Source organism: Sitophilus oryzae, unplaced genomic scaffold (genome assembly GCF_002938485.1).
Source record: "Sitophilus oryzae breed Bouriz unplaced genomic scaffold, Soryzae_2.0 scaffold_149_pilon_pilon, whole genome shotgun sequence".
Classification (NCBI taxonomy): domain Eukaryota; kingdom Metazoa; phylum Arthropoda; class Insecta; order Coleoptera; family Curculionidae; genus Sitophilus; species Sitophilus oryzae.
This window is the reverse complement of record NW_022146169.1, coordinates 1,579,730-1,606,957: the sequence shown is the minus strand read 5'-3', so window position 1 is coordinate 1,606,957 and position 27,228 is coordinate 1,579,730. Positions and strand designations below refer to the sequence as shown.

Genomic DNA, 27,228 nt, shown 5'->3' with positions numbered 1-27,228 from the left:
ATCTTGTATATTTTTGTCTCGGTTGAGCATCACAAAAAGTACAGATAAAGGTGTACCCTTTTAATACAAAGATGACATTCCATAATTTCTAGCAAGTCGATTGTTTTACTAATTTTAGAATACGCTGCATAGAATAAAAGCGTATATGAAAAATTTAAATTTTCAATTATTTCCTAATATTGTTTACCTTGAACTATTAAGGTACGCGCACACTGACCAGAGCCGCACGCGCCGCAACGACCGAAGTAAAAAATATTTTTTGTGTTACTTTCAATGAAAATTAACGAAAATGCGGCCAGCATTCTTGGGCCAGAACGTTTTTCGGTCAATGCGGCTAGTGCCGCTGACGTCACACGCAATTTCTTCCACTCTACACGGGTAGCTGAATCGAACTAGCCGAAGAGGAGATTCCGGAAGTTCGCCGAAAGTTAGCAAATTTGTCATCGCTCATTTTGAAATATTGAAAAATGTTTCGTTCGTCCTCAATTAAATATGGTAATAATGTGTGGAATTTCCCTCCTAAAGGTAAAATTTTTGCAAACATTGTAAACCCATAACTTTCGATCATTCCTCGTGAATTCTGCTTCCTCTATTAGCAAGGAGCAGACTTGGGTAGTATTCGAATACTCGGTATTCTGAATCCTATTCAGGATACTTTTGACTGGTATTCGAATACTATTCGAATACATTTGTGTATTTGGTATTTGATATTCGACTGAATACTTTTTTGGTCAGTAATCAGTATTCTGGATTCTGAATACCGTTTTTGAATCCCAGTATTCAAATCCTGTATTCGAATCCCGATATTCGAATCCTGTTTGATTTTGTTTATGAATATTGCGTTACGCTTTACGCAACATAAGCTTGTTAAAACACGTTCGCGGGGGTTGCGGACGGTTCTCAATTCGCGATGCCGACAATCAGGTTAAATTTAATCATCGCCAAATCGTGAGACGAGACAGGTCGCTTAAGGATCACGATTAGATATTACGTGTGCACTTGTGCAGTATCGCCATTCTAGGTATTTTATTATAAATTTTAATACCTGTTATAATTTGTGTGTGATACCAGACAAAGTACCGGGTGGCCAACTAAGAATGGACGCGGGCTGTATCTCAGAAACTACTTGTCGTCTAACTTTGGGAAAAAAATTCTAATAAGTAAATCGACCAAGAAAAATCGCTGGAAATTATTTTCAAGCTCGAAAAATATCCGCTAGGGGGCGTTTCTCTGATAGCCAATCAGAAAACAGGGTTTTTCTCAAAAATATGCAGGTGAAGAGGTATTTTAAATATTACTACTATAATCATTAAGAAATTTGTAATTTTTATGATATAGAGTGTTTTGCTCTATCTCATAAAATAAAGTGGTGGGGGAAGGTAAATAAAAATCAAGTTTAAAGTACGGATATGTTTTTGTTGTTGGAATATTCAAAAAGTATTCATATTTAAATGAATCCAGGTATTCAAATACAGCGGTATTCGAATATTTTTTTTTCTTTATATTCGAATCTTGAGTATTCAAATACAATTTAGAATACAGTATTCAGGATTCATATTCGAATACCGGATTTCAGTATTCGACCCAAGTCTGGCAAGGAGGGCATAATTAATTATTGCTTGTTTTCCATTCGTTACTCATTGTCGAGAAATATTAAAAAAAAACACGCTTCTCACTGCAGACAGAACTCCGGAAGCGACTTTTGAGAAATTCGATTGACAAATCCGGGTGTAGTATGGGCAAAAAGAAACAAAAGAGTGAATAATGCGGTGAGAGAAGCGAATAGTGCATAGTAAAAAAACGAATAGTGCGGCGCGTTCGGTTCAGGTCAGTGTGCGCGACAAGAAAAAAAGTGCGACGCGTGCGGCGAATGCGGCGCTGGTCAGTGTACGCGTACCTTTAGGATCTCGATTTTTAATTGAAAAATGAAATTTTAAAAACTTGGTTAATTAAGATACTATCATTGATATTATATTGTCCTGTTACTTATTATATAATTTCAGTTACTTATTGTTTCCATCATGAAATACATTTCAATAACAGTCGAACAAAATGTAGGTATTTGATAGTAGTAGCTAAAGGACTTTCATATTATGAAATATAAATTGCTGAAACTAATTACAGTCGTATTAAACATAAATTATACTTTTTTTATATATATTTTAGCTTTTAGTTAAGCTCAAATCTAAGAATCTAAAATTGAGTTAAAATAATATGCATACAAAGATACGCTTATTGAACGAATTATTGAAATATTTGCCTAAAATATATTTTTTAAATTTCCTTCAAATATTCTAAAAATAATTTTAAATATGTATCGCATGACAACTTTAGCTTTATCTATTGTATTAAGGAAAAAATTAGGCTTAATGTCCTAATTGTTAAGCCGATGATACACAAAATTGAACATCTACTATTTTTTACAATTACAAGTAAAATACCGATCATAATCTATCAAAATAAATTTCAAAATTCATTATTTACATTTATTTAGCTAATAAAACGTTATAAGCAGATAAAAATTCTAATCTTTTGTTTATCCGCTGATGATTGACATATGAACAACTATGCGTCGAAAATTTAAACAGTTTGATGTATTGAAGTTAAATCATAGTATAAGGAAACTAGTAGATTTACTCCTTGTCAAATCCTTTGTTCTTTTTCCGTCACTTTATATGACCTTGTTCTCGCCTCCCGTGACCACTGACGTAGCTGTATAGTTGTGGTCTATTAACTAGGCAAAGTATAGCCGTGGCACTCGCCGTAGTTTCACAGATATGTATTTAGAAAAATATGAGTTCCCAATAAAATAAAATAAAATAAATTGATCATCGAGTAAAAACTTGCTTGAAAACAGAATGTTTTCACATTTCGTGTAGGTGACAATTCTTCTGTATCTGGAAATCTTCTGATGGGAAGAAATGCGGAAAATATATATAATGACATATTTTTATATTATTATCTATTTCAGAGATTTTCTACAATTTTTTTTTGATTTAAAACAAGTTTAATTTTCTGTAGAAAACTAGATTCTATTTAAAGCACACTGCGGTGTTGCCATTCTATTTCTTATTTACTAAAACTTTGGGGTTAAAAACATTATATATGAAAAGTGGGAAAAAACTAGAGTGAATATAACTTTATTAATACTTAGCTATGTTTTCTTAAACATGACAAGGACACCAGAATAAATTCGTGTAGAAAAATTTACTTTATCGTATACAGGGTATTTTTTATGGCGTCACCAAAATCGTAATATTTAAAATGTTGTATCTCATTTTTTTTTAAATGCAACACCTAGTATATTATTTTTCTTTCAGATGTAGAATTAAAAAGTGAACATTTTTTGTATTTAAAGTGTTCTTAAATTTTAGGCGTTTTGCAAATATTTTCTGTATTTCATTACATATGGGATTCTCAACGATAAAATATTAGACAAAGATCATATTAGGTGGCTTTGATAAAAATTTACTGTTGAAAGAGCTATATGTAATATAATACTGCGAATATCTGCGAAACAGTTAAAAATTTAGAGAAACACTTTAAATAAAAAAATGTTCACTTTTTAATTCTGCATCTGACCGAAAAATAATATACAGAATGTTGCATTTAAAAAAATTGAGATATACCATTTTAAATATTCCGATTTTGGTGACGCCATCGCCATAAAAAATACCCTATATAGAATAATGTATATAGAATGATAAAATTAACTTTACCATAACTTTTTTGTGACACCCTGTATATAACAAAATATTTTAGGATACGACCCTTTATAAACCTTGAAACATATGAATACAACTTTTTTCACATGTTCGACGAGAACGACGATATTGGACTTCCTCGCAATAATGGGCCACCCTGTATATTTTCGGTGGTTTAAAGCTAGGTGTGGCACTTTTCTTCCCTCAAATATAAACTCAATATTTTGTCTATAATATTGTGAATATTGTTAAATTACGACCACTTATAATAAAAAATAAAAAAACATAAAAAAATACAGTTCACTAAATTTATAATAGATTATGCTATTATCAAATTCTTTCATTTAAAAAATATGAATAATTTGCGGAGACTTTAGATGTACAAAATATTTACTCTAAAATTGTTTCAAAAACCAATCTATATAAATTATCTCGTAAATTATTATTGGAATGAAAATTTTATGGCAAATCCCCTGACCAAAGAATATTTTCATGCGCATATTTGAGACAACCTGTATATCTAAAAAACTATTTCTAAGATTTGCCCACATGCTAAAAAAAATTAATAACATTTAATTAATTACATAATATCTCAGCTTCTAAAATAAACAAATATAATTAAATGATTATTGATAATTACTATCAGCTTGCCGATTTACATCCGATGGAAATCTAAAAAAAAACTCTAAGAAGAATTTTTTGAATTATTACTACAATTAATAGCAGCACACAGTAAGGCACTCATTTTTTGTCAATCCGTTTCTGTGCTGGGACGCAACGCTCGAACCTCGCAGTTCGACGGACGGAATTCAACTGAAACGCTTTGCAAGCTGCCGATATTCGACAGCTTGCAAAAACTGGCAGAAAATATTTGCGAGAGTGCAACTACTCTTTTCCTTAAACTATGGTTAAATTGTGTAATTTTCCAAAATCAAGATTGAATTTTAAAGAAACCATTCTAAATTATAAATTTTTTGATGATGTAAAATGACAGCGATCTTTTTATAGCCCTGCCTAACGCCGTTTTTCTTTCAATCATATTGTACATTTTCTAATCTACGAGTACTCTATACTATATCTACACCATACATTACAAATAAAACAAAACACACAAAAAGTAGTATAAAAGCGCATAAACATCTAATTCTACATGCAATAAAAATAAAATATGTTACCAACGAGGCCACGAACAGGTCGGCGATTGCCAGCGATGCCAGGAAAAGGTTGCCGATCCTTCGCAGCCCTCGGTCGGTGTAAATGGCAATACAGACCAGGATATTGCCGGCAACGGAGAGGAAAATTAACAGTGAGAGAAATACGCCTGAAACAAAAATGATTATGTCGAGCATTGTGGGCAATGAGAGCAAATTGCAGGTCTTGAGCACGTATTGATGTCTGGAATTGTTTTCTTCAAAAATTCTATTGTGCGGAAGAAATTAAATTAATGTTTGTGCCTTTGTAGGTTGATTATAGCAATATTGCGGTAGAAACTCCTTATTGTTTAAAGGAACAGGTGCAATAAATTCGAGAATTATTAATTGCTTTTTATTAAAATTTAAAGTTTATTTTTTATGTAAATATTTTCGGTTTAGTGTTTGTCTCTAACAAACTTATTTACTTAAATCAAAAGCATAAATTACAATATACATATCATATAATATCTTTACCAAGTAAAGAGACTAATATCATATGTGACATATCGAATACATCAAATGAAGCTAAAAAATATGACAGACACCTACTGTTAATGAGTTTTCTTTTTCTAAGTGGTCTATGTAGAAAAGAAATATAATACTGGGTGAATATTGAATTATTGAAATAAAGGTAAATTTGATGCAGGTTTAATACACTTAAACCTTACCGTTTTTGAAATATTTTCAATTTTGTGAAATTGCAATCAAAATTTTAAGGCTTCATTTCTCCAAGAGTATCAAAGTTTTTAATACTAAATATTTACTGAAGTTTATTTATTGATCAGTTATTGTGTTGCAATAATAAAAATGAGACTCCCTTATACAGAGTGTTTAAAATTTTATTTTAAATAATTACTAGCTTTAAACGGCAATAACTTGTTTAATTTAAATGGAACACCCTGTATATTTTATGAGAGTCAGATGCACAATTTAATTGTCTATCAAATTGTATTATACCATTTTTTACCTATCTCTTCAAGTTTCTGTAGAAAATGCATTTTCTTGGAATTTAAAACTCATTTATCAACATACCCATGGAATACTGACATTTTTTAGATTATTTTTAAAGATGTACCAAATTTATAAATACTACAGATACTAATATTGTCGATATAGTTTGTTTATTTCATTAAAAAATAAAAGAAAACTGTTTAAATATTTGTTAAGGAGGACCAATTAATATGATTCCAGTATTCAAACTACATCAATTGACCGTTTGCGTTGATTAATAATAATTGGTCCAAATACTAAAAAACTTAATTTTGCATGTGTATTAGACAGTGTGGTAAAAAGTAAAACCTTAAAAATTTTATTTCATTTTTTGACAAACATTTATTTATAACAACAGAGACATTCGCATAATTTATTATTTCATTGATTTCTGATTCAAATCCACATTTATTTAGAATAATTTATTAACGAACATAATTAAGTATGTAATTAATTAGTGTTTGGGCGGAAATAATGGTGGTATATTTAATTAATGGTATACTCTTTTATAAAGATTTAAATAGTTTTCTTTTTGCATACAAATGGGCTAGTAATATTATCATTTTACTAAAAACGATAATATTATTAGCCTGTACATTTTGTACATTTGTTGCTTTAAAAACAATCTTAAATGTCAATATTCCATGGGTATATTGATAAATAAGGTCTAAATTATAAGAAAATGCATTTTCTACGAAAACTTGAAGGGATAGGTAAAAAGTGGTATAATACTTTTTACCTATCGATTACCTATATATTACCTTTAATTTAATAGACAATTAAATTGTACATCTGATTTTCCTAAAATATACAGGGCGTTCTATTTAAATTAAACAAGTTATTGCCGTTTAAAACTAGAAATAATTTAAAATAAATTTTTAAACACTCTGTATGAGGTACTATTATTTTTATTATTGCAACACAATAATGGATCAATAAATAGACTTCAGTAAATATTTAGTATTAAAAACTTTGATACCCTTGGAGGAATGAAGCCTTAACATTTTTACTGCAATTTCACAAAATTGAAAATTTTTCAGAAACGGTAAGGTTTAAGTGTAATTAATCCTTAACCTTAAGGATTAACCTTAATCAAATTCACCTTTATTTTAATCGTAGAACCTAAAAATGTAATAATATACAGGGTGTTTAAAAAAAATACAACTTTGATATTTTTTATTTATTTGGGACACTCTGTATCTGGTAAAAATATTTTTAAATTGTAGCTCTAATAGTCCTTCAACGAACCCAAAACTTACAATTTGTAAAAATCTAATCATTTAGCTACAATACTCCGTGTCGTATGTGGTGAACAACCCTGTATATCAACAGACTAAATCAAGTTTTTATCTAAAAAAATAAAAAAGTTATAGGGTTGAACCACTTTTGAAGAACACCCTATGTAACTGGTAAACAGATACCACTGCTAAGTAATATGATAAAGTTACTGGAAAATATTTATTGTTAATAAAACAAAGTATACTAAATCCGAAATAATAAAAAATAACAGAGAACTAGCAAATTTGTTTTTGAAGTGTAAATAAATATTTATTAATAATTCAATATGAATAAGGTTTTAATTTCCAATGAAAATGCTGTAGAATTATATTATATTTAATTAAAAGTTGTTAAAATCTAATTCGCGTGTTTAATTCAATAATATTTAAAATTAATGAAAATGGATTTGTAATTACATTGAGGCGATCACAATGCTTTCTGTTGTTATAAATATTTGTTTTTGTTTTTATCAATTAAATAATTTAATATGAATAGGTTTATATTTAAAAAAAAAACTAGGTTATATACCCTGCTGGCAAGCGAAACTTTGGGTCGGCGTTTACATGTATAGGAGTGAATCGCTATGGCAATCTAGTAAATCGGAGAGAGCAAAAAATATGAAGTATTTATTACATAACCACTTAATCTGACGATAGATTCCATGCGCTTGGGAAAATACTTGCCTTCTGTCTTTATTCAGTATATCTTATTTTGCTAAGCGTATTGGCCGTACTCTTCGTACACACGAAAATCGGCACCCAAGACCAGAAATGCCAGCCCTAGTATAACGAACATAAAAATTAGTCAAAAAAAAAATTGTTTGTCATAATATTTGTGGTTATGATTCACCGGTTATTGATAGGAAGTTATTAGATTAGAAGCATTTTTTTCATATTGATAGGGTACCTACTATTTAAAATCTAAAATTTATTTTAATTTACTATTATTTATGTATATAGGGTGGTGACAATTTCGATGCTCAACATTGGCATCTCAGAAACTACGAGAGATACGAATTCGGTTAAATGCAAAATTGATTTCGAAACAAAATTTTTAAATGCGAAAATGATTTCGCACAACAGTCAAGTTTTTGTTATCTTATGGCCGCCATTTTGAATTTTTATACTATTAGATGAGCAAAAAATAACTATTTTAAAAATAATAATTGACAATTATTTATATAACAGCAAATTAATTTTTGTTTACTCTATTAAACGTTGTCCAGATTTGACATTACAGTAGTACAAACATTTATAGTAGAGAGTGTAAAGTGTATAAAGCATTGTATCCTGAAAGGACACAGCCTCCCCAAGTAGCAAAAAGAAATTCTAAAAGGATTGAATTATTTTATAATAGTCGAATAGCGTTGTGTTAAGGACTGCTTCATTTTATTAAGCGTTTGGTTTCGTCCATTCAGTTTTTTTATAAAAGTTGTCATATTAAACTATTTTCTAGTGGTTTTTACAACGTATCCTATAACGCATTAAACGATAATTTCTTTTAGTATGATATAACACTTAATAAGACAATGCTATATGATAACAAACATATTATTTTATTAGACTCTTATACCCACCATGTAAGAGTTCTATAATATTCATATAACTAGTAGTCACAAGATCATATAATAGTTACTTAAACTTGTCTTATTAAAGTTGTATTACATTGTATGATAGAACGTTTTATTGCGTTAAACTACGGTGCTGTATACAACACAATTATATAGCCTTATATGATAAGATTGTGATTAACAAAATAAATTCGCTGTAATATCTGCATTATAAAACTGGTAATGTATAATATAACCTCATTTTAATTTAAATGGTATACCAGTATACCTAGTTATTTATTTTCTTATTGTTATTGTTGCAAAAGTAATATCTACGCATGAGTATAATCAATCACAGCTATTATGAATTCTGGACAAAGTTGGAAAAAACTTAACAAACGCAGTGGTAGTTATAAAGAGCATGCAAGAAAAAACTCCTCGAAATTACGGTAAATAATCCCGAGAATTCTCTAGGTTCTCAAATTGCCAAAATCTCTCGGGTTGTCTGGCTTCTTCAAAGCATTGTTGCCACGTTGGTGTAAAAGTTTTACTGTAGTAATGTTTGTATTGTTTTATTGTTGTTTTTCCAAATCCTTAGGTTGCTCACTCGTCGGGCACGCATGAAATGCATTGCGTGCATGAATCCATAAAAATCTGATCATGTTTGTTAGTTTAAATACTAATCAAATGAGATTTGGCAACATCTATTTGTCGCAAATCTCAATATGTCCAAAATAGTTCTATAGTGCCTGGAAATTCTGCGTAATGATAGATATTTATCCTATACCGTTTTATTTTAAAACAAAGACTTATTTAAGGGATTCATTTATAATAAAATGGTTGCATTATAATTCGCCATGTTTAAGGCAGAATTTGTGTATGGCCTATGGCCGCCATTATATGAAGCAAAATTAAAAACATCAAAATACATTGTAAAATGTTATTTTTGAGAACTATTTTGTGATAAGATTCCCACATACAGTAATAAAGTGTTTAATTAAATTAAAAACAAGAATTTTTGAAAATTTTATTTTATTTTATTGTTTAAATTTATATCTAAACCTTAATCGAAATTAAAGCGCTTTAATTTTTTGCCAAATACATACCTATAATCTACCAGTAAAATTTTCGGCGCAACAAAAATTGTCCCTACTTTTCAAACCCTATTAATGATTTTTTATATTATATATTTGTTGTATTCTTCTGTTTGTTCTTCTGGCTCTACCCGCCATTTTCATTGTCGAGTAAAGTCTCCTTTTTAACAATCCACATCCTCTAGATTCATTTTACGACACGCTTAAAATATAATTTGCTGCTAATATTCTTCGGTAAAAAATAAAATACTCTTGTACCTCGCTAAATGATCAAATGTTTTTATTGTTCTGTTTCTTAGATGTGATCACGTAATACACAATAAAACAAGTTTTATAATAGTCATATATTGCTGTGTAACATAGTTTCATAAGAGTTGTCTACCTTTATTATAGAACTTCTATACTACTAAACGGTTGTATAAAAATGGGCCTTTTTTGGTTGTAAAGCTATCATATTACGGTCATATAGCACGTTCTATGAATTGAGGTATCCTATAAAAATTATCACATAGCTGTTTATACAACCTTTATAAAATAAAATTTGCTACTTGGGTCATAGTACTATTTTCGCAAGGAATTCAAGAAATTTAGCAGTTGCTGGTAGCTTTAAAAAACAAGAGGGCAATATTTTAAAAGGCTGATATTAATGTGCCAGCTCAGATTGAAATAAATCCGGAAAGTTCTAGCAGTAAAATAAGTAGCGAGTGTTGTATAAGTGATTCTTATGTAAGGAAAATTATCAAAAAATATAAATATCACAACTTTAAATTTAAATGTGTACCAAATTTACATTTTTTTACATGCTGGTGATCACGAGAGAAGTTTACAATTTTGCAAATGGTTTCGGGAAAGTGTTCAAGAGAGCCCTTTTTTCTAGAAAAATAATATGGAGACATAAATCTTTATTTACAAATTCTGGTACATTTAACAGAAAAAAATTACATTATTATGCAAAAGAAAATCCTTATTTAGTTAGAGAAACCAGACCACAAATATGACATTTTTTGAACGTCTGGGCTGGCATTCTTAACAATAAAATTTTAAATTCTGTACTGACCTGTATTGAACTCTACCATACAATTTTTGTGCATCCAGATTTGACACTTAATAGAATAAACAAAAAATAACCAGCTGACATATAAAGTGTCAAATGGATTTCCAAGGCATACTTGATCTTGGGCGAATTTTTAAAAAATCAATTTTTTTTAATGAATTTGCACAATAATTAATAAAAATTAGACACCTTCGTATAGACTTTTTTTCGCTCTATCTAATAGTATAAAAATTCAAAATGGCGGCATATGTAATAAAGTGTCAAATGGATTTCCAAGGAATACTTGATCTTAGGCGAATTTTTAAAAAATCTATTTTTTAATGAATTTACACAATAATTAATCAAAATTAGATACCTTCGTATAGACTTTTTTTCGCTCTATCTAATAGTATAAAAATTCAAAATGGCGGCCATAAGAAAATAAAAACTTGACTGTTGTTGTGCGAAATCTAGAAGGCTTAGACATTTTCTGAAACCGGCATTTAATTGGCCCAGGTCAAAAATATAAAACTACCAACTTACGTTGCAATAGGTACAACAGTTCTGAAGAGATTGTTATTTAAAATAAACGTACTATTTTCATTTTTTTGACATAAATTTGAAACTAATCGAGATACCGGGGTTTTCTTCATAGGTGTTTGTCAAACTTCTAATTACGCAACTTTTGTCCCATCTAACCGAATTCGTATCTACCGTAGATTCTGAGATGCCAATGTTGATCATCGAAATTGTCACCACCCAGTATATTAAGCGGATATGGCTTTTCAGTTTTATATTCTGGATACCACAACATCTATATAGTATCTTCAATTGAAGTGTAAATTAAAAAATAATATTTTTTAGACATTTTTACATTTTAGCAGAGTTGGCGGACGTCGAGAATGTCACCATGACAATTTAATTGTTGACTTTTCAACTATGGTGTCAACGTCGACTTATTAAGTGAGATAACAGATAAAGGAAATAAATTTAGATTGAAAAGCCCGTCAAAATTTTAGGTCGCGAAATTGTTTTGGGTCTCTGCCGCTGCTATAACCGTTGCTAAGAACAACCGCCAAATAATAACAGAAATAATTTTCTCTTGTCAAAGTCAGAATCTTCAAAAATTATAAAATCTTTCAAAATTTAAACAGACCTCATTGAGAAAATACCGAAAAGTATTTAAAGCCTCCATTCTCAAGGTAATTATTGCTATCTTGTGAGTTTAATTTAAATTTTATTTACTCAAACCCGTGATAAGTGTGAAAAGGTGGCATTAAAAACTTAAAAATCTGTGCTGTGAACTGCAAAAACCATCGTGGATCGTGGCATAACGTCGGTTTCCAATGTTTCATAGGTATTTCATACATGTCCCTATATAAAATAAAGTTTCTAACATGCAACGCACTGTGTTTTATTTATAAAATTAAAAGAAAATAATAATAAATTTGAATAAATAATATTTGGCGACATAATTCCGGAAAAAGCCGAACCGCTCCGAAATTATCAAAAGCTTTGGGTCGCGACCGTTGCAAGAATAGCGCCAAATAGTATTTACATTTTCCTTATGGGCACATCGAGTATCAGTATATTCTTATAAGTATCAGTATATTCTTATAATAATGTACTAACATTTTTGAATCTTTAAATGACAGTCTATTTCGGAGAAGTGTGTGTATCTCCAGTTTGTTAATAATTACTCAAGTCAAAAAGATATTTTATATTTACATTTTTTAAACAAAAAATACTTACTGATAATTTTAGCAAGAAGGAAAAATGTGAAATATTAATTAGGACTACTGATATACAGGGTGGTCCGAACTGTATTCCGGAAACTTCGGCAACATATTCTGCAGATAAAATTAAGCAAAAAAGTTTGCATAAATTTATGTCCTAAAAGACTATATTTCGGAGATACAGAGTGTAGAAGTTACGTTTTCATTTTTTCCTAATAATTTTTGTAGTCACGCCAATATTTGTATGAAAATTATTGGTGTTGGGTTTTTTGATATGAGAAATTTGATTTTGATATCGATATGACTCCTACTTATAGAGAGCGCCACCTACGTATTTTAACTAGTTTGAAAATAAATAACTTTTCGTCCGTACCTGCATAAAACTACTGAGTAAAAATATACATTTATGACGTTTTTTTGCGTAAAAAAGGTATCTTGGTAAAAATCCATGAGATATTTGAGATTGAAATTATCAGTATCTGTCGTCATTGACAGAAATTAAACATGTTGACCAAATAGTTATTAGACTGAAATCATAAATTTGAAAGGTTTTGGTGCCAAAAGTTCAATAGAAACTGTATTATCATCATTTTTTCGAAGAAAATTTATGATTAATTTAAAAAAATAAAAATTTCCGAAATCTCCCATTTTAGTGATAATGAATAACTATTTACTCAGCATGTTTATTTTTTGTCAATAATGATATGTATTAACTATTTAAAATCTAAATATCTTGGGAACGGTAGCTCGTAGCAATTTTTATCAAGAGACATTTTTACGTAAAAAATCACGAGAATGTAATTTTTTTTCACCAATTATTTAGAATATATATTCAGAATTTTGTTCAGAAATTATTGGGAAAAATCGAAATAAAAATGAAACTTCTACGCCCTGTATCTCCGAAATTAAGCATTTTAGTACATACATTTATACGAACTTTTTACTTATTTTTATCTTACAGTTGTGGGTTGGAACCTATGGTGTTACACAGCAAAATAAAACACCAGAACGCTTTTTCTTTTACACTGTCTTTTCAGTGTAAAAGAAAAAGTGTTTTGGTGTATTCTGGTGATTTTGTGTTTTATTTTGCTATTTTTATCTGCAGAATATAACCCTCGCTTGTGACATTCACAGGATAGCATAAGTCAAACTAAATATACAGGGTGGTCCGAAGTGTATTCCGGAAACTTCGGTAGCATATTCTGCAGATAAAAATAAATAAAAAGTTTATATAAATGAATGTCCTAAAATGCTTAGGTTCGGAGATATAGAGTGTAGAAATTTTATTTTTATTTCGATTTATTCCAAATAATTGCTGAAGTAACGTCAATATTTAGATGAAAATTGGTGTCTGGGAGTTTTTTGACATGAGAAATTTGATTTTGATGTCATTATGAGTCCTATTTGTAGGAGGCGCCACCTACATGTGTTTAATCAGTTTTGAAGAGTAATAACTTTTCGACCGTACATATATAAAACTACTGAGTAAAAAATATACCTACATTTCCGTGACTTTTAGGTAAATAATGTCTCTTAGTTAAATTCGCTACAAGGAACCGTTCTAAAGATATTTAGAATAGAAATAGTCAATACATATCATTATTGACAAAAAATAAACACTTGAGTAGATTATTATTTTATTATTGTCGTAAATGTATTTTTTTTTTACTCAGTAGTTTTATACAGGCACAGACGAAAAGTTATTACTCTTCAAAACAGTTAAAAAAGATGTAGGTGGCGCCCTCTACAAGTAGGAGTCACATTAACATTAAAATCAAATTTCTCATGTTAAAAAAACCCAGATACTAATTTTCATCCAAATACCGAATTTAGTTCAGAAATCATTAGGAAAAAATCGAAATGAAAATGAAACTTCTACACCCTGTACCTCCGAAACTAAGCATTTTCGGACATACATTTATACGAACTTTTTTAGTTATTTTTATGTTCAGAATATGCTGCCGATGTTTCCGGAATACAGTTCGGACCACCCTGTATACGGAGAAATGAATAATCCTACACCTGTAATTTTTAAAATTATTTGGTAACCTACACAATTATGACCGCGCATAAACCTCAATTATTGATTACGTACTTTAAATAAAGACTATACTTTTTTATGATTTAAAGTCCTACAGCAGCGACATTCTTCACATTGTTGACATTTACTACATAGTCAGCGTATTGTCAATGTATCGAGGTCAACAATAAAATCCTGTGTCCGACCCCCCAACTCATGAATTTCATTAATATATAATTTTAATAAAAGTAAGTAGTTCTTACCTACTAGAAGAATCGACATCATCGTGACGGTGTCTTTTTCCGATATTTCCTTTTCCACAAACGTATCATTGTTGACTATCTGCAATAAAAAAACGACTATTTAGAAACCAGTTTTATCACAACATTCTTTTTTACAACATTATTTCAGAGAATAAAAGATATAGCTTTATTTAAGGAACATTTACTTCCAACGTTTTTTTCGAATGAAAGGGTTTATATTCTTGGAAAACAGCAAACGGCCTGCTCCTCATTTTGTGAATGGCGAAAACGGTACTTTTTGACTCTGCTCTTTAGGATATTAACTTTATCTTTCCATTAGAATCATTTCCTAAATCGTTTGGCGTTAGTTCGCACCTTTTTTTTAATGTAATTTAAAAGATAAGGCTTTAATGTTCGGTTTGCGCTCACTTAATTTGAAAATGAGGTGGCAATGTGCCACTTCATCTAATGTAGATAGTATTTGTAATATTTTTATAAAGAACCATATTTAAGTATTTAAAAATATAATAGTATTTTCATGCAGTGGTTGGTTATTATTTATTATTTTTGGAGTTATTAATTATTAAAGTAAAGATTTCAGTTAATGTCTCTTTTTTGCTCCCAGGGCTAATCTGGACGGGGCCTACTTTGTTTACGCGGAATCAGAACCGCGATCCTCGGCCATATCATGATCAATGGCCTACCGACTTGGCAAGTGTCTAAATCGACTCTTACTCACGAGATATCCGATCTCATCCGGCCTCGAACCGGCCTGAATGAGCAGTGTGTGTCAATAGATTTTACACATTTACCTTTTTTGGACAACAGCACGATACAGAGTATCGAACCGGTCACCCGTCCATCCGCTAGTATCCCCTTACGTCGCTTAACTTCGGTGTTCTAATGGGAACCGGTGTTTCGACGTAGCCTGGGCCGTTGCCAATTTATTAATTATTATTGTTAGTGATAATAATTAACAGACTTTTTTTTATGAAAATTTATTTTATATAGTATAATACAAAAATAAACACAACTATTTGTTATTTAGAGCTAAACTGTTACATCCGAAGGCCTAAGACTGACTAAAAAAGAACTTCCAATTATTAATGTTATATCCATTAAATCTATATCATATTCCGTTTAAACATATTTAGATTGCAAGGCAAAAACAGGAGAGAATATTAGTTAAACGATTCTGTCGTTATTACGTTTTAGCCGTTGGAGGTTTCTAATCAGTTGCATTTCCTTTTTATTTTGGTTTTATTGCAAAACACAATGGCGTTTTTGTAAAGGACTGGATCCCTTGCTTTAATGAAAATATTTTATGATTGGCTTCAGACCATAAAGTTACTTCTTTATTTTTCCAGCATTTGGGCATTTTAATGAATGAATTTCAGAATAATTAAAACCGCATATTGGGTATGCTCCATAATGCAATAAAACTCTTGATCAGGGAAAAGCAGAATGTCCAATGAAGAAACAGACAGAAAAAGAAAGAAAACAGTAAAAGCAAAGGTAAACTCTAGTCAATATCTTCAAAGTGAAGGCAGAAGATTCCAGAGTCGCAGGCTCAGAGGCTCACATGCCCTATCAGCAAGGACTTCATCCAAGGAACCAATAAAAAAGAAATAAAGTGCCGATTACAAAGGGTCTCCTTACACACACATGTGGCTATCAAGGGCTAGCTGAACAAGCTCAACCTGTATCAATGGAGTCTCTGCTGAAGATTCTGCGATAAAATATCCTGAAACTGCGGAATATTTTAATGCGAGGCTCTGGATCGCAGGAGAAAAAAAAAATGGTAAAGGAATATGTGATGTAATATGTATATAAATTAAAGTAAGCCTGACAATATTGTATCTATATTTGTTTATGGGCGGGATCATTCCATGTTTTTTGTGGCATGTATATATCTCTCGCAATAGTAGTTATTATTATAGTATTAAACGAGGTTTTGAAAAGTTTAGTATTTTATTTCGATAATATTTTATAGCAAATTCTCTAAAATATTACAGTGGCGACGAGAACGTAAAATCGGGTTTCATATTAAACTCTGATTTTATCTGAAAAACCCACGATTGTGTCGATTAAGTGTAATTAGTGTTTTTCGAGGTGTTTTTTGAAGAAAACGGCGAGAACTACCACGCCAACCTCAACCGAAAATGTCGGACATTAGCGCGAGTTTGATCCTCTAAATTCCGACTGGTCAATATATTAAAGACGAATTGAAAATTATTTTTCGGCTAACGAAATTAAAGACGCAGTTAGGAAAAGGGCAATTTTATTAAACCTTTTAAGTGAAGATGCCTACAAGTTGGTGTTTGATCTATGTTTACCTGAGGAACCAGAAAAAAAAGGGTACGATGTGCTTGTAAAATTAATCACCGAACATTTTAAGCCCCCTTCTTCAATTTTTGCTGCAATATACAAATTTTATCGTGCTGTGAAAACTCAAAACAAAAACTCTCTTGAATGGGCAGCCCGGTTACGCAGTTTAGGTTCACCTTGTGACTTTGAAGCTGGACAACTAGAGTTAGTGTTGCGTGACATGTTTGTAGTGGGGTTCAATCCTGGGCCAGTGCAAGATAGGCTCATGGAAGAAAATAAGTCTACCATTCGTCACACCATTTGCGGTCCAAAGGTCAGTTCGCTGGTCAATTATCAGCCAAGAAGGATGTGCGATTCTCCAGCACATCAGCTTGCAAGGTTTGTGGTCGCAAAAACCACGAAACAGGTCAGTGTGCGTTTAGAGATTGTTTTTGTCATTGTTGTAAAAAAAAGGGGCATCTTGCATAGGTATGTCCCAATAAAAATAGAAATAATGTAAACAAACCGATGTTAGTTAGCCATTCTCAAAATTATTTAGAATCTGAAGATTATTGTTGTTGATTATTATGATTGTACAAATAATGCAATTTTAATTAATTTAAAAATTGAAAACCTTGATGTTTCTTTTAATTTAGATACAGGGTCTAGCTATAGTGTTATTTCAGAAAATTATTATATAGATTTTTGCAGTTTAGTATTATTGAAAATGTTACAGTTAAGGATTACAGAAATGTGCAAAAACCTACTTGGATACGTGGTAAAATTTATAAAAAAATAGGAAAATGTATGTACTTGGTAAAAATTCCTTCATTAAATGACATTATTTGGAAGCGTCATTTAAACTAGATAAAGAAATTTTTTATTAATGAATCAGCTATTTCTAAAAAATTAATTGATGAACAAGGCGTAAGTCATAATGAGGGAATTTCTCAAGAAAATTCGATTTTAAACTCAACATCTCCTGATAAAGTTGAAAATATTAATTCTGATCTCAGTGAAAATCGGCCAAAACGTTTAGTGAAACCAGTGCAACGTTTAATGTATAATTAGTTTTTTTTTGTAGGAGGGAAGTGTGATGTAATATGTATATAAATTAAAGTAAGCCTGACAATATTGTATCTATATTTGTTTATGGGCGGAAGCATTCCATGTTTTTTGTGGCATGTATATATCTCTCGCAATAGTAGTTATTATTATAGTATTAAACGAGGTTTTGAAAAGTTTAGTATTTTATTTCGATAATATTTTATAGCAAATTCTCTAAAATATTACAGAATACTAAAACCGAAGAAACAACGCTCGAATACATCAAGGAGCTACCACATGTTTGTGCATGGTACAAGGATAGGATAATGAATACATCGAAAGGGGACAAACACAATATACCTTATAGATTTGCAGCGGTTCCGCCACAAGACGGCCCCTTTTAGTATTTACTTTATTTTTTTTTACTTGAAAAGCAACTTACAGTATAAGAAAAGCTTTATACTGTAAGTTACTTTCAAAATTCCGAACTATGGTTTTTATGACAGTACTAATCACATCTTTGTGACTGAAGAAAGTTTCTAAATTCATTGTTTTGTATTGAGGGAGAAATTTATCTATCAACTATACACTCACAGGCACGAAAAACGGGAACCTTAAAATTTTGATGCATTGTAAAATTTTATATATCGTCTTCTACTGGACCGATTTTGATGATCTTTTAAGAAATTTCTAGCTAAATTATTTGACATTTCTCTGTCAATTATACGAGAGAACACAATAAAAATATAATAAATATAAATGTTATTTTGGTACCCCGTGGAATATGTTAAAAATTCACAGTCCTTTACAAAGATGCAACCGGGGGGCATTGAAAATGATGAATAAAAACGTAAAAATATGATTAGTATTAATATGAGTGTATTACATACATATGTTTAAATAACGAACTTAACAAAAAACAACAGATTTAAACATTCACTGAAAAACTATAGTAGTAAAGAAAAGTAGTTTAGAACTCGACCTAACCTAACCTAACCAAAGTCGAGATTTTGCAAAATTTCAAAAAAGATCTTTCGAAAATAATAAATAGTGAAATTACATTTACCCTCTATGGATAGAACCCTACCTATGGTCCCATATAAACTGTATTACTAAAGTAAATAGCTTTTACATATAAAGTTTTTAATTGTCGCTTTTCTTGATATACTGCCCTGATTTTATTTTATTTTTCCAGAGCACTAATACTCTCTTTATATGTTATTTTTTATTCCTAGAAGGATGATTTGAAGAAGAAATATTTTGTTCATATTATTGATGTCACTATAAATAAACCCTTGTATAATATGTTATACTTCTAGATGTTATAGTAATGCATTTTCGTACAGCAAACTTTCATACCCTATTCTACTCCCTAAGGGTATGAATTTCATAAATTCCTATGTCCAAATAATTAACTCATGTCTTTTAAATGATCCTTTGTGCAAATTTTTATGTGTATAATCCAGAGGTCACGAAGATTTATATAATTTTTTACTAACTTTACCCTTTTGGTTGAAGAATTTCAAAAATCTCTTCTTATTCTTTCTGTAGAATTTCATTCTTCTAGACCAGATAGTAAATCATTTTCATACAACAAATCGTTCGACATAATTTTACACTCTAAGAGGATGAATTTTGTAAAATCGCTTTGCATAACTAATTCACTAATCACTAATGTTCTTTAAACGAACCTTTGTGCTAATATTGATGTATCTAAAGCTGGTGGTATGAACTGACCCCTAAAATATCTAAAAACTTGATATATAATCTCTATAATCTAACTGACACACCACTGACAATGACAAATAATTGACTTCTGGAGGTATTTTGAGTAGGTTTGGTATGTTTTAATATTTATTCGTTTTACATAAAGAAATACCGATTAGACGATATAATAATACTTCATAACAAATCTAAACATATATACCTTTCATTTAAAAAAAGAATCATCAATATTGGTGAGGCGGTTTCGGCGGGATGGATGTAACAAAAAAACCCTTTGAGCTTTTATATATGTATCCCACTTCGGTGTCCAAAGCTGAATTTTTCAGGGAAGGAAGTACAAGTACATGATATGGGGACCCTTATTCCAAAAGTAGTACAAAATTAGACCGGGAAAAAGGGCACTATCATCAAAAATCGATATATTAATACCACCGTATAGAGAAAACAAATACTTATTTTTTGATCCAGTACAAAATAAAGTCTTCGTAGGGAGTAATTTTTTATAATTATTTACAAAAAAACATTTCCATTAGCGCTTATGACCGAAAAAAACTTTAAAACATGAATAACTCATTTCAATCATGCGAAAATTTGGTTTAAAAATTGACTTTTTTAAATATAACTTTCATTTAACGAAAAACGAAGGCCTAAATGAAAAAAAGAAACAATTTATAAGTTTCGCTTATGTCTTGACAAGGTAACAAAACAAACCCCATATTTTTTGCTTTTAAACTAATAAAGATATATCAATAAACAATTAGCGATGTCCGACTGCCGCCGCCGCGCCGGCGCACAATGGATCGAAGCATAGGAAGATAGGGACATTGGCTGTTTTTGAAGAATTCCAAATTTAAATATTTTTTTACATATTTGTGTTAAAGAGATATTCTAGTCTTGTAAAACATATACAGTATGTCTGTTTGTTATTTACTTATTGAGCATATGAGCACCATTTGAAGTAAATTGAAAAATCATTCAAATTGGTAGATAAAGAGTCTTACATTTGATTGTAATTTTAAAATGGATGTAAAAGATATTCGTTTGTTATATATAACGACTTATTAGAAGCGTTCTTGGGCTATAGTATTGGATTGTTAAATTTAAAAAAAAAAGTCACACCAGAAGTGAAAAACTCATTTGTTTTTATTTATGTCATTAAGACTTAAAAATATAAAGTTTTCTTGAATTACAAAAAAATGTAAGCGGATGTAAGTGGAGATATTACGTGCAATGTAAAGAGCCACCTTTACTAGAACATATCATAAAAAAATTGGCTGCCCCAAAGTGCCACTGCAAAAAATATAATGTTTTTAATGTCAAAATCCTTGAATTTATGCAAGGCACGTACAGTGCACCATCAAACAATTTGTAATTTGCCGATATAGGTAAGTATATTCGTCGAAGAACATTGGAGTGGGACTGAATTACACTACAATACATAAGGCATATAGGTTGAAAGGCCCAGAAATGTTTTCGTTTTGGTATTCGGTATTCGGCAATTGAATTGGTATTCGGCAATTTGTCGAGTTTGCCGTGGACGCGCATCACGCGTTGCTTTGCAGAATATATTTGTAATTTTATTTTTAGATTTAGGGAGGAAATGGGTTTGATAGTCGATGTCGTTAAACAGGGATAGGGTACAACTAACGATGGAAACACTGCGAGAAGATTTTTCCGAAACTTCGAAAAGTCATAACAAATAACAGGAATCGATGAATTGATTGCTGGAAAGACTATATACATTACTCCAAGTTTTGGTTTCAGGAAAAAAAAATAAATGCCGAAAAGTTTAATAAATTTGCAAAAGAGACTGCAGAAGAGTTAACCTTTATAGATGGTATTACATGCCATCTTCTCTACACAAAATTTTGATACACGGAGCAAAAATCATCAGCAATTTTTGGTTTCCGATAGGGCATCTGTCTGAAGAGGCCTCAGAGTCTAGGAATAAATACTTTCGGAAATATAGAGAATGCCGTTCAAGAACTTTTGCAAATGAAGACACTTTACATAATCCTTTGTTGTCTTCCGATCCATATATAACTGACGCATATCAGTTGTGATAAAATGACCCCCAGCTGTGATAAAATTCATAGCGATTTAAAAGAGAAAGCAATATCTCTTTTGTTATAATATTTTTGTTTTCTTTTTTATTTAGAGATTAGTTCTTTTGTGAGTCACCCTGTATATTTTGTTAACTATTTGGTACAAAAGGCCATATTAATTTAGATTTAACAGAGAAAGTAATTTCTCATATGTTATAATGTTTTGTTTTCTTTTTTGTTTATAGATAAGCTCTTTTGTAAGACACCCTGTATATTTTTAAAATATCTGGTACAAAAGGCCATATTAATTTAGTTTTAACAGAGAAAGCAATTTCTTTTTTGTTATAATATTTTTGTTTAGATATTAGTTCTTTTTTTGAGACACCCTGTATATTTTGTAAACTATATGGTACAAAATGCCATATTAATTTAGATTTTTGTTGTATTTATTAAAGTCGTACATAAAAAACAGTAAAATAAAAGTATTAATTTCGAAATAAGTTAATGTCCCTATTTTCCTATGCTTCGATCCATTGTGCGGCGCCGCGCCGAGATTTCCTATACGTATACGCGTGATGACGTCATGGTGTGGCAAATGTAGCATTTTAATTCGATTTGGGCTCCCTTATATAGGATAACAGAAACATTTTCAATGTTAAAAAGCAACACATTTGAAAATAATTTTACCATCGAGGTGCATCTTTTCTTGAAAGTTTTAGATTTTTTAGATTCAGATTCTTTAGATTTTTAGGTTCGTCTCAATAACTTTATTTTTGAGATATTTGCTTTTGAAGAAGACGCTAGTCTTTTTTCGTAATGTTTACAGTAAAACTATGCCTTTGCTTTTGGTCCCAGTCAACAAACCTAGAAATAATGTTTATGATTTATAATAATAAAAGCTCCCGTGTATAGCGTTTAACGCCTTGGGAGTAGCAAGGTACAGCTTGCCATACTAGAGCCGTTCGGTATACAAGGAAGGTAATGTGGCTAGCACTACGCTTCAACCGCTTATTATTACCTCAGGATTGTGAATCCCAAGTACTCATTTAAGGCTGAGTCGACCTAGGTACCCAAACTATTTTTATTTTAATCAAAATAGCCGGCTTATGAAATGCCTGGTGTGGGATTCGAACCCACTACCTTCAGATTGGTGACGAGATGTTTATGATTTATATAATGTCATTTCTATTGAAATATCATATTATAATTGTCTGTTGGCTGTGGTATCCGTTATAGTTGCTTTAATTGAAGATGATAGAGGTCAGAATTATGTCGCTAACAGATTTAGGTGTGCACGAAGAACAGTGCAGTCACTTCCTCGAGATAAATTCATATGCTAGACTCTCAGGCAGCTTCGTATGAGAACTTCGAATCGAGACGATCGATTTATTGTAAGTTTATCGATAAGAAACTGCCGTTTGCCAGCTTCTCAAATTTATAATGAATTGCACCAAAGGAACGTACACATGTATACTCTGTTTTTTTTTCTCAGGTAAGATTTCGACAGACGATGACAGAAGAAAAGCAGATGACCCTTATCAATCTATTTATTTTACTAAAAAAAGTTTCTAATATTTTTATATTTTTTAAGTTAACTATGGATAGGTTTAAATATAAATCCGTCATGCGTCGTCTCCTCTTGTTTTTAACCAGTTTTTTTGGTTTATTTCAAAAATGACATATCATATTTCAATTTGATTGGTTTGACGGAACGATGAATGACAAACGAACGCCAATATGTTTAAACCCGCCTTTAGATTTTTGAGGCTTGTCAAAGTCTCGCCAAATTATAGGTTATTATGTCGACTTATGTCAAATATCTGCGTTTTGGAAGATGATGCATTTTGATTCGTGTTATTACAAGGTTATTACGTGTGTTTTGTGTCTTTTGAAGTCAAGTGGAGGAAAAATCGAGGGAAAGTTAACTGTAGACCCAAAGCACAGTTTATAATGCTTAATACTCGCTGCCCAGGCAGAAAGACTTATACACCAATAAAGTTTGTATACCATCTCGTCGTAGAAAAGTGCATCTCGTATATGCTACAAGGATCGTACTAAACATTAACTACTGGAGTAGCTGTAAAATATCGATATCACACGATAGGTACATAATGGATTTTAGTACTGCAGAAAAATAATGTCAAAAGGTAACTGGTTTAAAAAAAATTAGATTAAAGTTAATTAATCAACCTTTAAGGTATAAAATTTGGTAAGTGTTTAATAAAATAGTTTGTTTTATCTATGTTGTTATATTTATTCCTGTAGAATATTACAAATTTCTATTACTATATAACTACTATAATATAAGTTATATTGATAAATATAATAATAAATACGGGAAGTTTCTTGAAGCTTGAAAGTTTTTTGCTATGTGGTGTTCTGTTCTTATTTGTTTTGTATTAACACATACCGTTTTTTAAATAAAATAACTCGATTACATTTTTTCAGTTTTATACAGTTTTTTGTTTTTCAGTTTTAAATCAGTCAAATTTTAAATGTATTAATGTCCTGCTATGCGTTCCAGTTGTACCAACTTATTTCTCTGTAAGATAAAATAAACTACTTTGAAATTAAAATGACAGACACATCTATCACTGTCAAGGATCTTGTCGCTGGATAGACTATAAGTAAGAGGTCGATAAGAAGAATATTAAAAGAAGCAAGTCTTACATCAAGAAATCCTGCTTCGGGATCACAACTTAATAGGTCTGATGACTAAGAACAAAAGCATGGTTTTAATGTAAAAATTACAACGAAATGTTAGTGCCTCCTTCAAAAGCGAATATCTCTAACAAAAGTAAAGCAATTAATATGAACGAAAAACAAATTGTCCAGAAAGGACGTACCTAGATTATAAAATAATTTTTAAATTCCTTCTTTTCTTATAACATATTCCACAAGGTGTTTCAATCTTTCACCAAAATATCAACATTTTGTGTTCCCCCGTATAATTGACAGATGGGAACTTTCATTTTAAATTTAGAAATAGATACTAACAAGCCAAATAATCTAATAAAATAATATTAATATCTATCAAAAACAGTAGATAAATTAGTACTTTAACCGCAAGGATAGATTAAATGACACTTTAACAGGATAGGTTAAAAACTTTATTTCTTCTCGAACGTTTTTTAATTGCATCCATTTTTGATAATTTTTGTATTCCTTTTCATAAGTTATTCGGGATTTAAATGGAAGTATAGGATATGGCATTTGTCGCCTCAGTCTGAATATCTGTTGATAATTTACTTACTTCGTTTTGAGCCATTTCTGGCTCCAATTCAATGAGCAATCGACACGAAAGAGAATTAAACATTTTTGACTCAAAACTGATAATTAAAGAGACAGCTGTATTTATTTGTCAAATTACATAGAAACCAAGGCCAACCCAGCACAATATTTTTTCTACTCGTAATAAATTCCTTGAAATAGTAATTTCTGGATATTTTTTTAAACGTAACTCGCTATGGAAAAATATTGTTTTATACACGACGATAAAATTGCATTATCATCTGCCGAAATTAATTCATTCGTGATTTCATCGCTCGTGAATTAATCTTTTCGGTCGACGATAAAATACCATTTTATCGTCTTGAATAAAAATAAATAAAACTTTAAAATATATCAAAATTTTAAGGCGTTCTTTTTTCGTGCCGGTGAGAGTAGATAATAAACCACCTTTTCAATATCAACATCATCTATTCTATAATATATTTCTCCCTTTTATTATGCCACCATCTCCCTTTTTGTTGACCTACCATTCCCCTTGCGCTTTTTAGTGCCGAATTCCGGTTCGTTGGAAGCTAACAAAACCGGATTTTTGTCGAGTTTCCGAAATAAAACTGCCAAAAGACGTTTCATTAATTTCCTCCAGACTCCGGAGACAGGTAACGACAAGGCTTAATAACCGTTCCGCCGGAGGGGGTAACAAGCGTCGGACGCTTTGTCACATTTAAAACGCTCTCTCGGGGGATGTCGTACAGTAAATTGCCAAATAAAGTCCTCGTTTTTGTTGTTTTTAAAAATTTATACGTTATGCGCTTTTATACGGTCAGAATATTTGTTCTCCTATTTTTTCTTCTTATAATTTTATTATAGCACAATTTATACTAAAAAGAAATGCTGGTAGAAACTGAAAAAAATTCACAGTCCTTTACAAAGATGCAACCGGGGGGGGGGCATTGAAAATGATGAATAAAAACGTAAAAATATGATTAGTGTTAATATGAGTGTATTACATACATATGTTTAAATAACGAACTTAACAAAAAACAACAGATTTAAAGATTCACTGAAAAAGTAGTAATGTTAACATTAAATAAAACATTATCAATAATAATTATGCGATCGCACCTATCCGTAAAACAAACAAGCAAAAAAAACAAAATAACATACAAAACATCAGGTTTCCATGTTGACAGATCATGATCGATGACAGATAAAGAATTCTTACGGAAAGTTACACTTTACGATATAATTTTTTAACTGTTAAAAGCAAACCCCATTTAAACACAAAACTTTTTAATACCTACTACTGTATCTAAAAGGCATTTTTTTAAAATTACTAAATTCTTAGCCACGCTTCTGTTTTTCTGGGCTGTTGTGCGCCAGGTCACAGATTAACAGGCCCACGTTTGCACCACAAGGCGATGCTGCAGACCACTAGGTAGACCGGTCGTAGAAATTTATGTTATACAACTTGTAGTCAATCTACACAAATATTATCAAAAGCTTTTTTTCTTTTAAAATGTGTTCAGATTTTGTAAAAAGTATAAGTCAAAATGGCAAAACTTAAATTTGATATGAGTTTCTTAGTTTTTAACTAATATAGTGGCGAATTACAAAAATTCCTTTTCAATGAAAATTAATGAGTTAAATAAAATAATTTAATAAATTACTAGCTTTTTCCCGCGACTACGTTCGCGTTACACCTCGAATCGTTCATGCATTGATTTAAATGATTTTTTACTAATTTATAGAGAGCTATTGAGCATAGATGTTTTTTATTTTTCATCTTCTTTTTATTTATTAAGAGCACTAATACTCTATAGGTTATTTTTTATTCTTTGAAGGATAATTGAGGAAGATATATTTCGTTATGATGTCACTAAATAAACCCTTGTATAAAATTTTATACTGTCTGGTTTATAATGGTATACTATTGCATTTTCGTACAGCAAACTTTCATTCCCTATTCTACTCCCTAAGTGTATAAATTTCATAAATTCGCTTTATCTTTGTGCCAATTTTTATGTGTATAATCCA

General features: G+C 30.6%; 1 protein-coding gene across 1 annotated transcript in view; it reads right to left on the bottom strand.

Moving 5' to 3' along the window:
• The window catches only part of LOC115878033 (dopamine receptor 1-like), a 97,196-nt gene extending 82,299 nt beyond the window's left edge, over nt 1–14,897 (bottom strand). Inside the window, exons 1-2 of the mRNA XM_030894389.1 lie at nt 14,861–14,897; nt 4,880–5,025 (exon numbers count right to left, since the gene is read on the bottom strand). Coding sequence (XP_030750249.1) covers nt 4,880–5,025; nt 14,861–14,882 — 168 coding nt within the window. The 5' untranslated portion in view covers nt 14,883–14,897. The remainder of the gene's footprint in view (nt 1–4,879; nt 5,026–14,860) is intronic.
• Nucleotides 14,898–27,228: the final 12,331 nt, after the last annotated feature.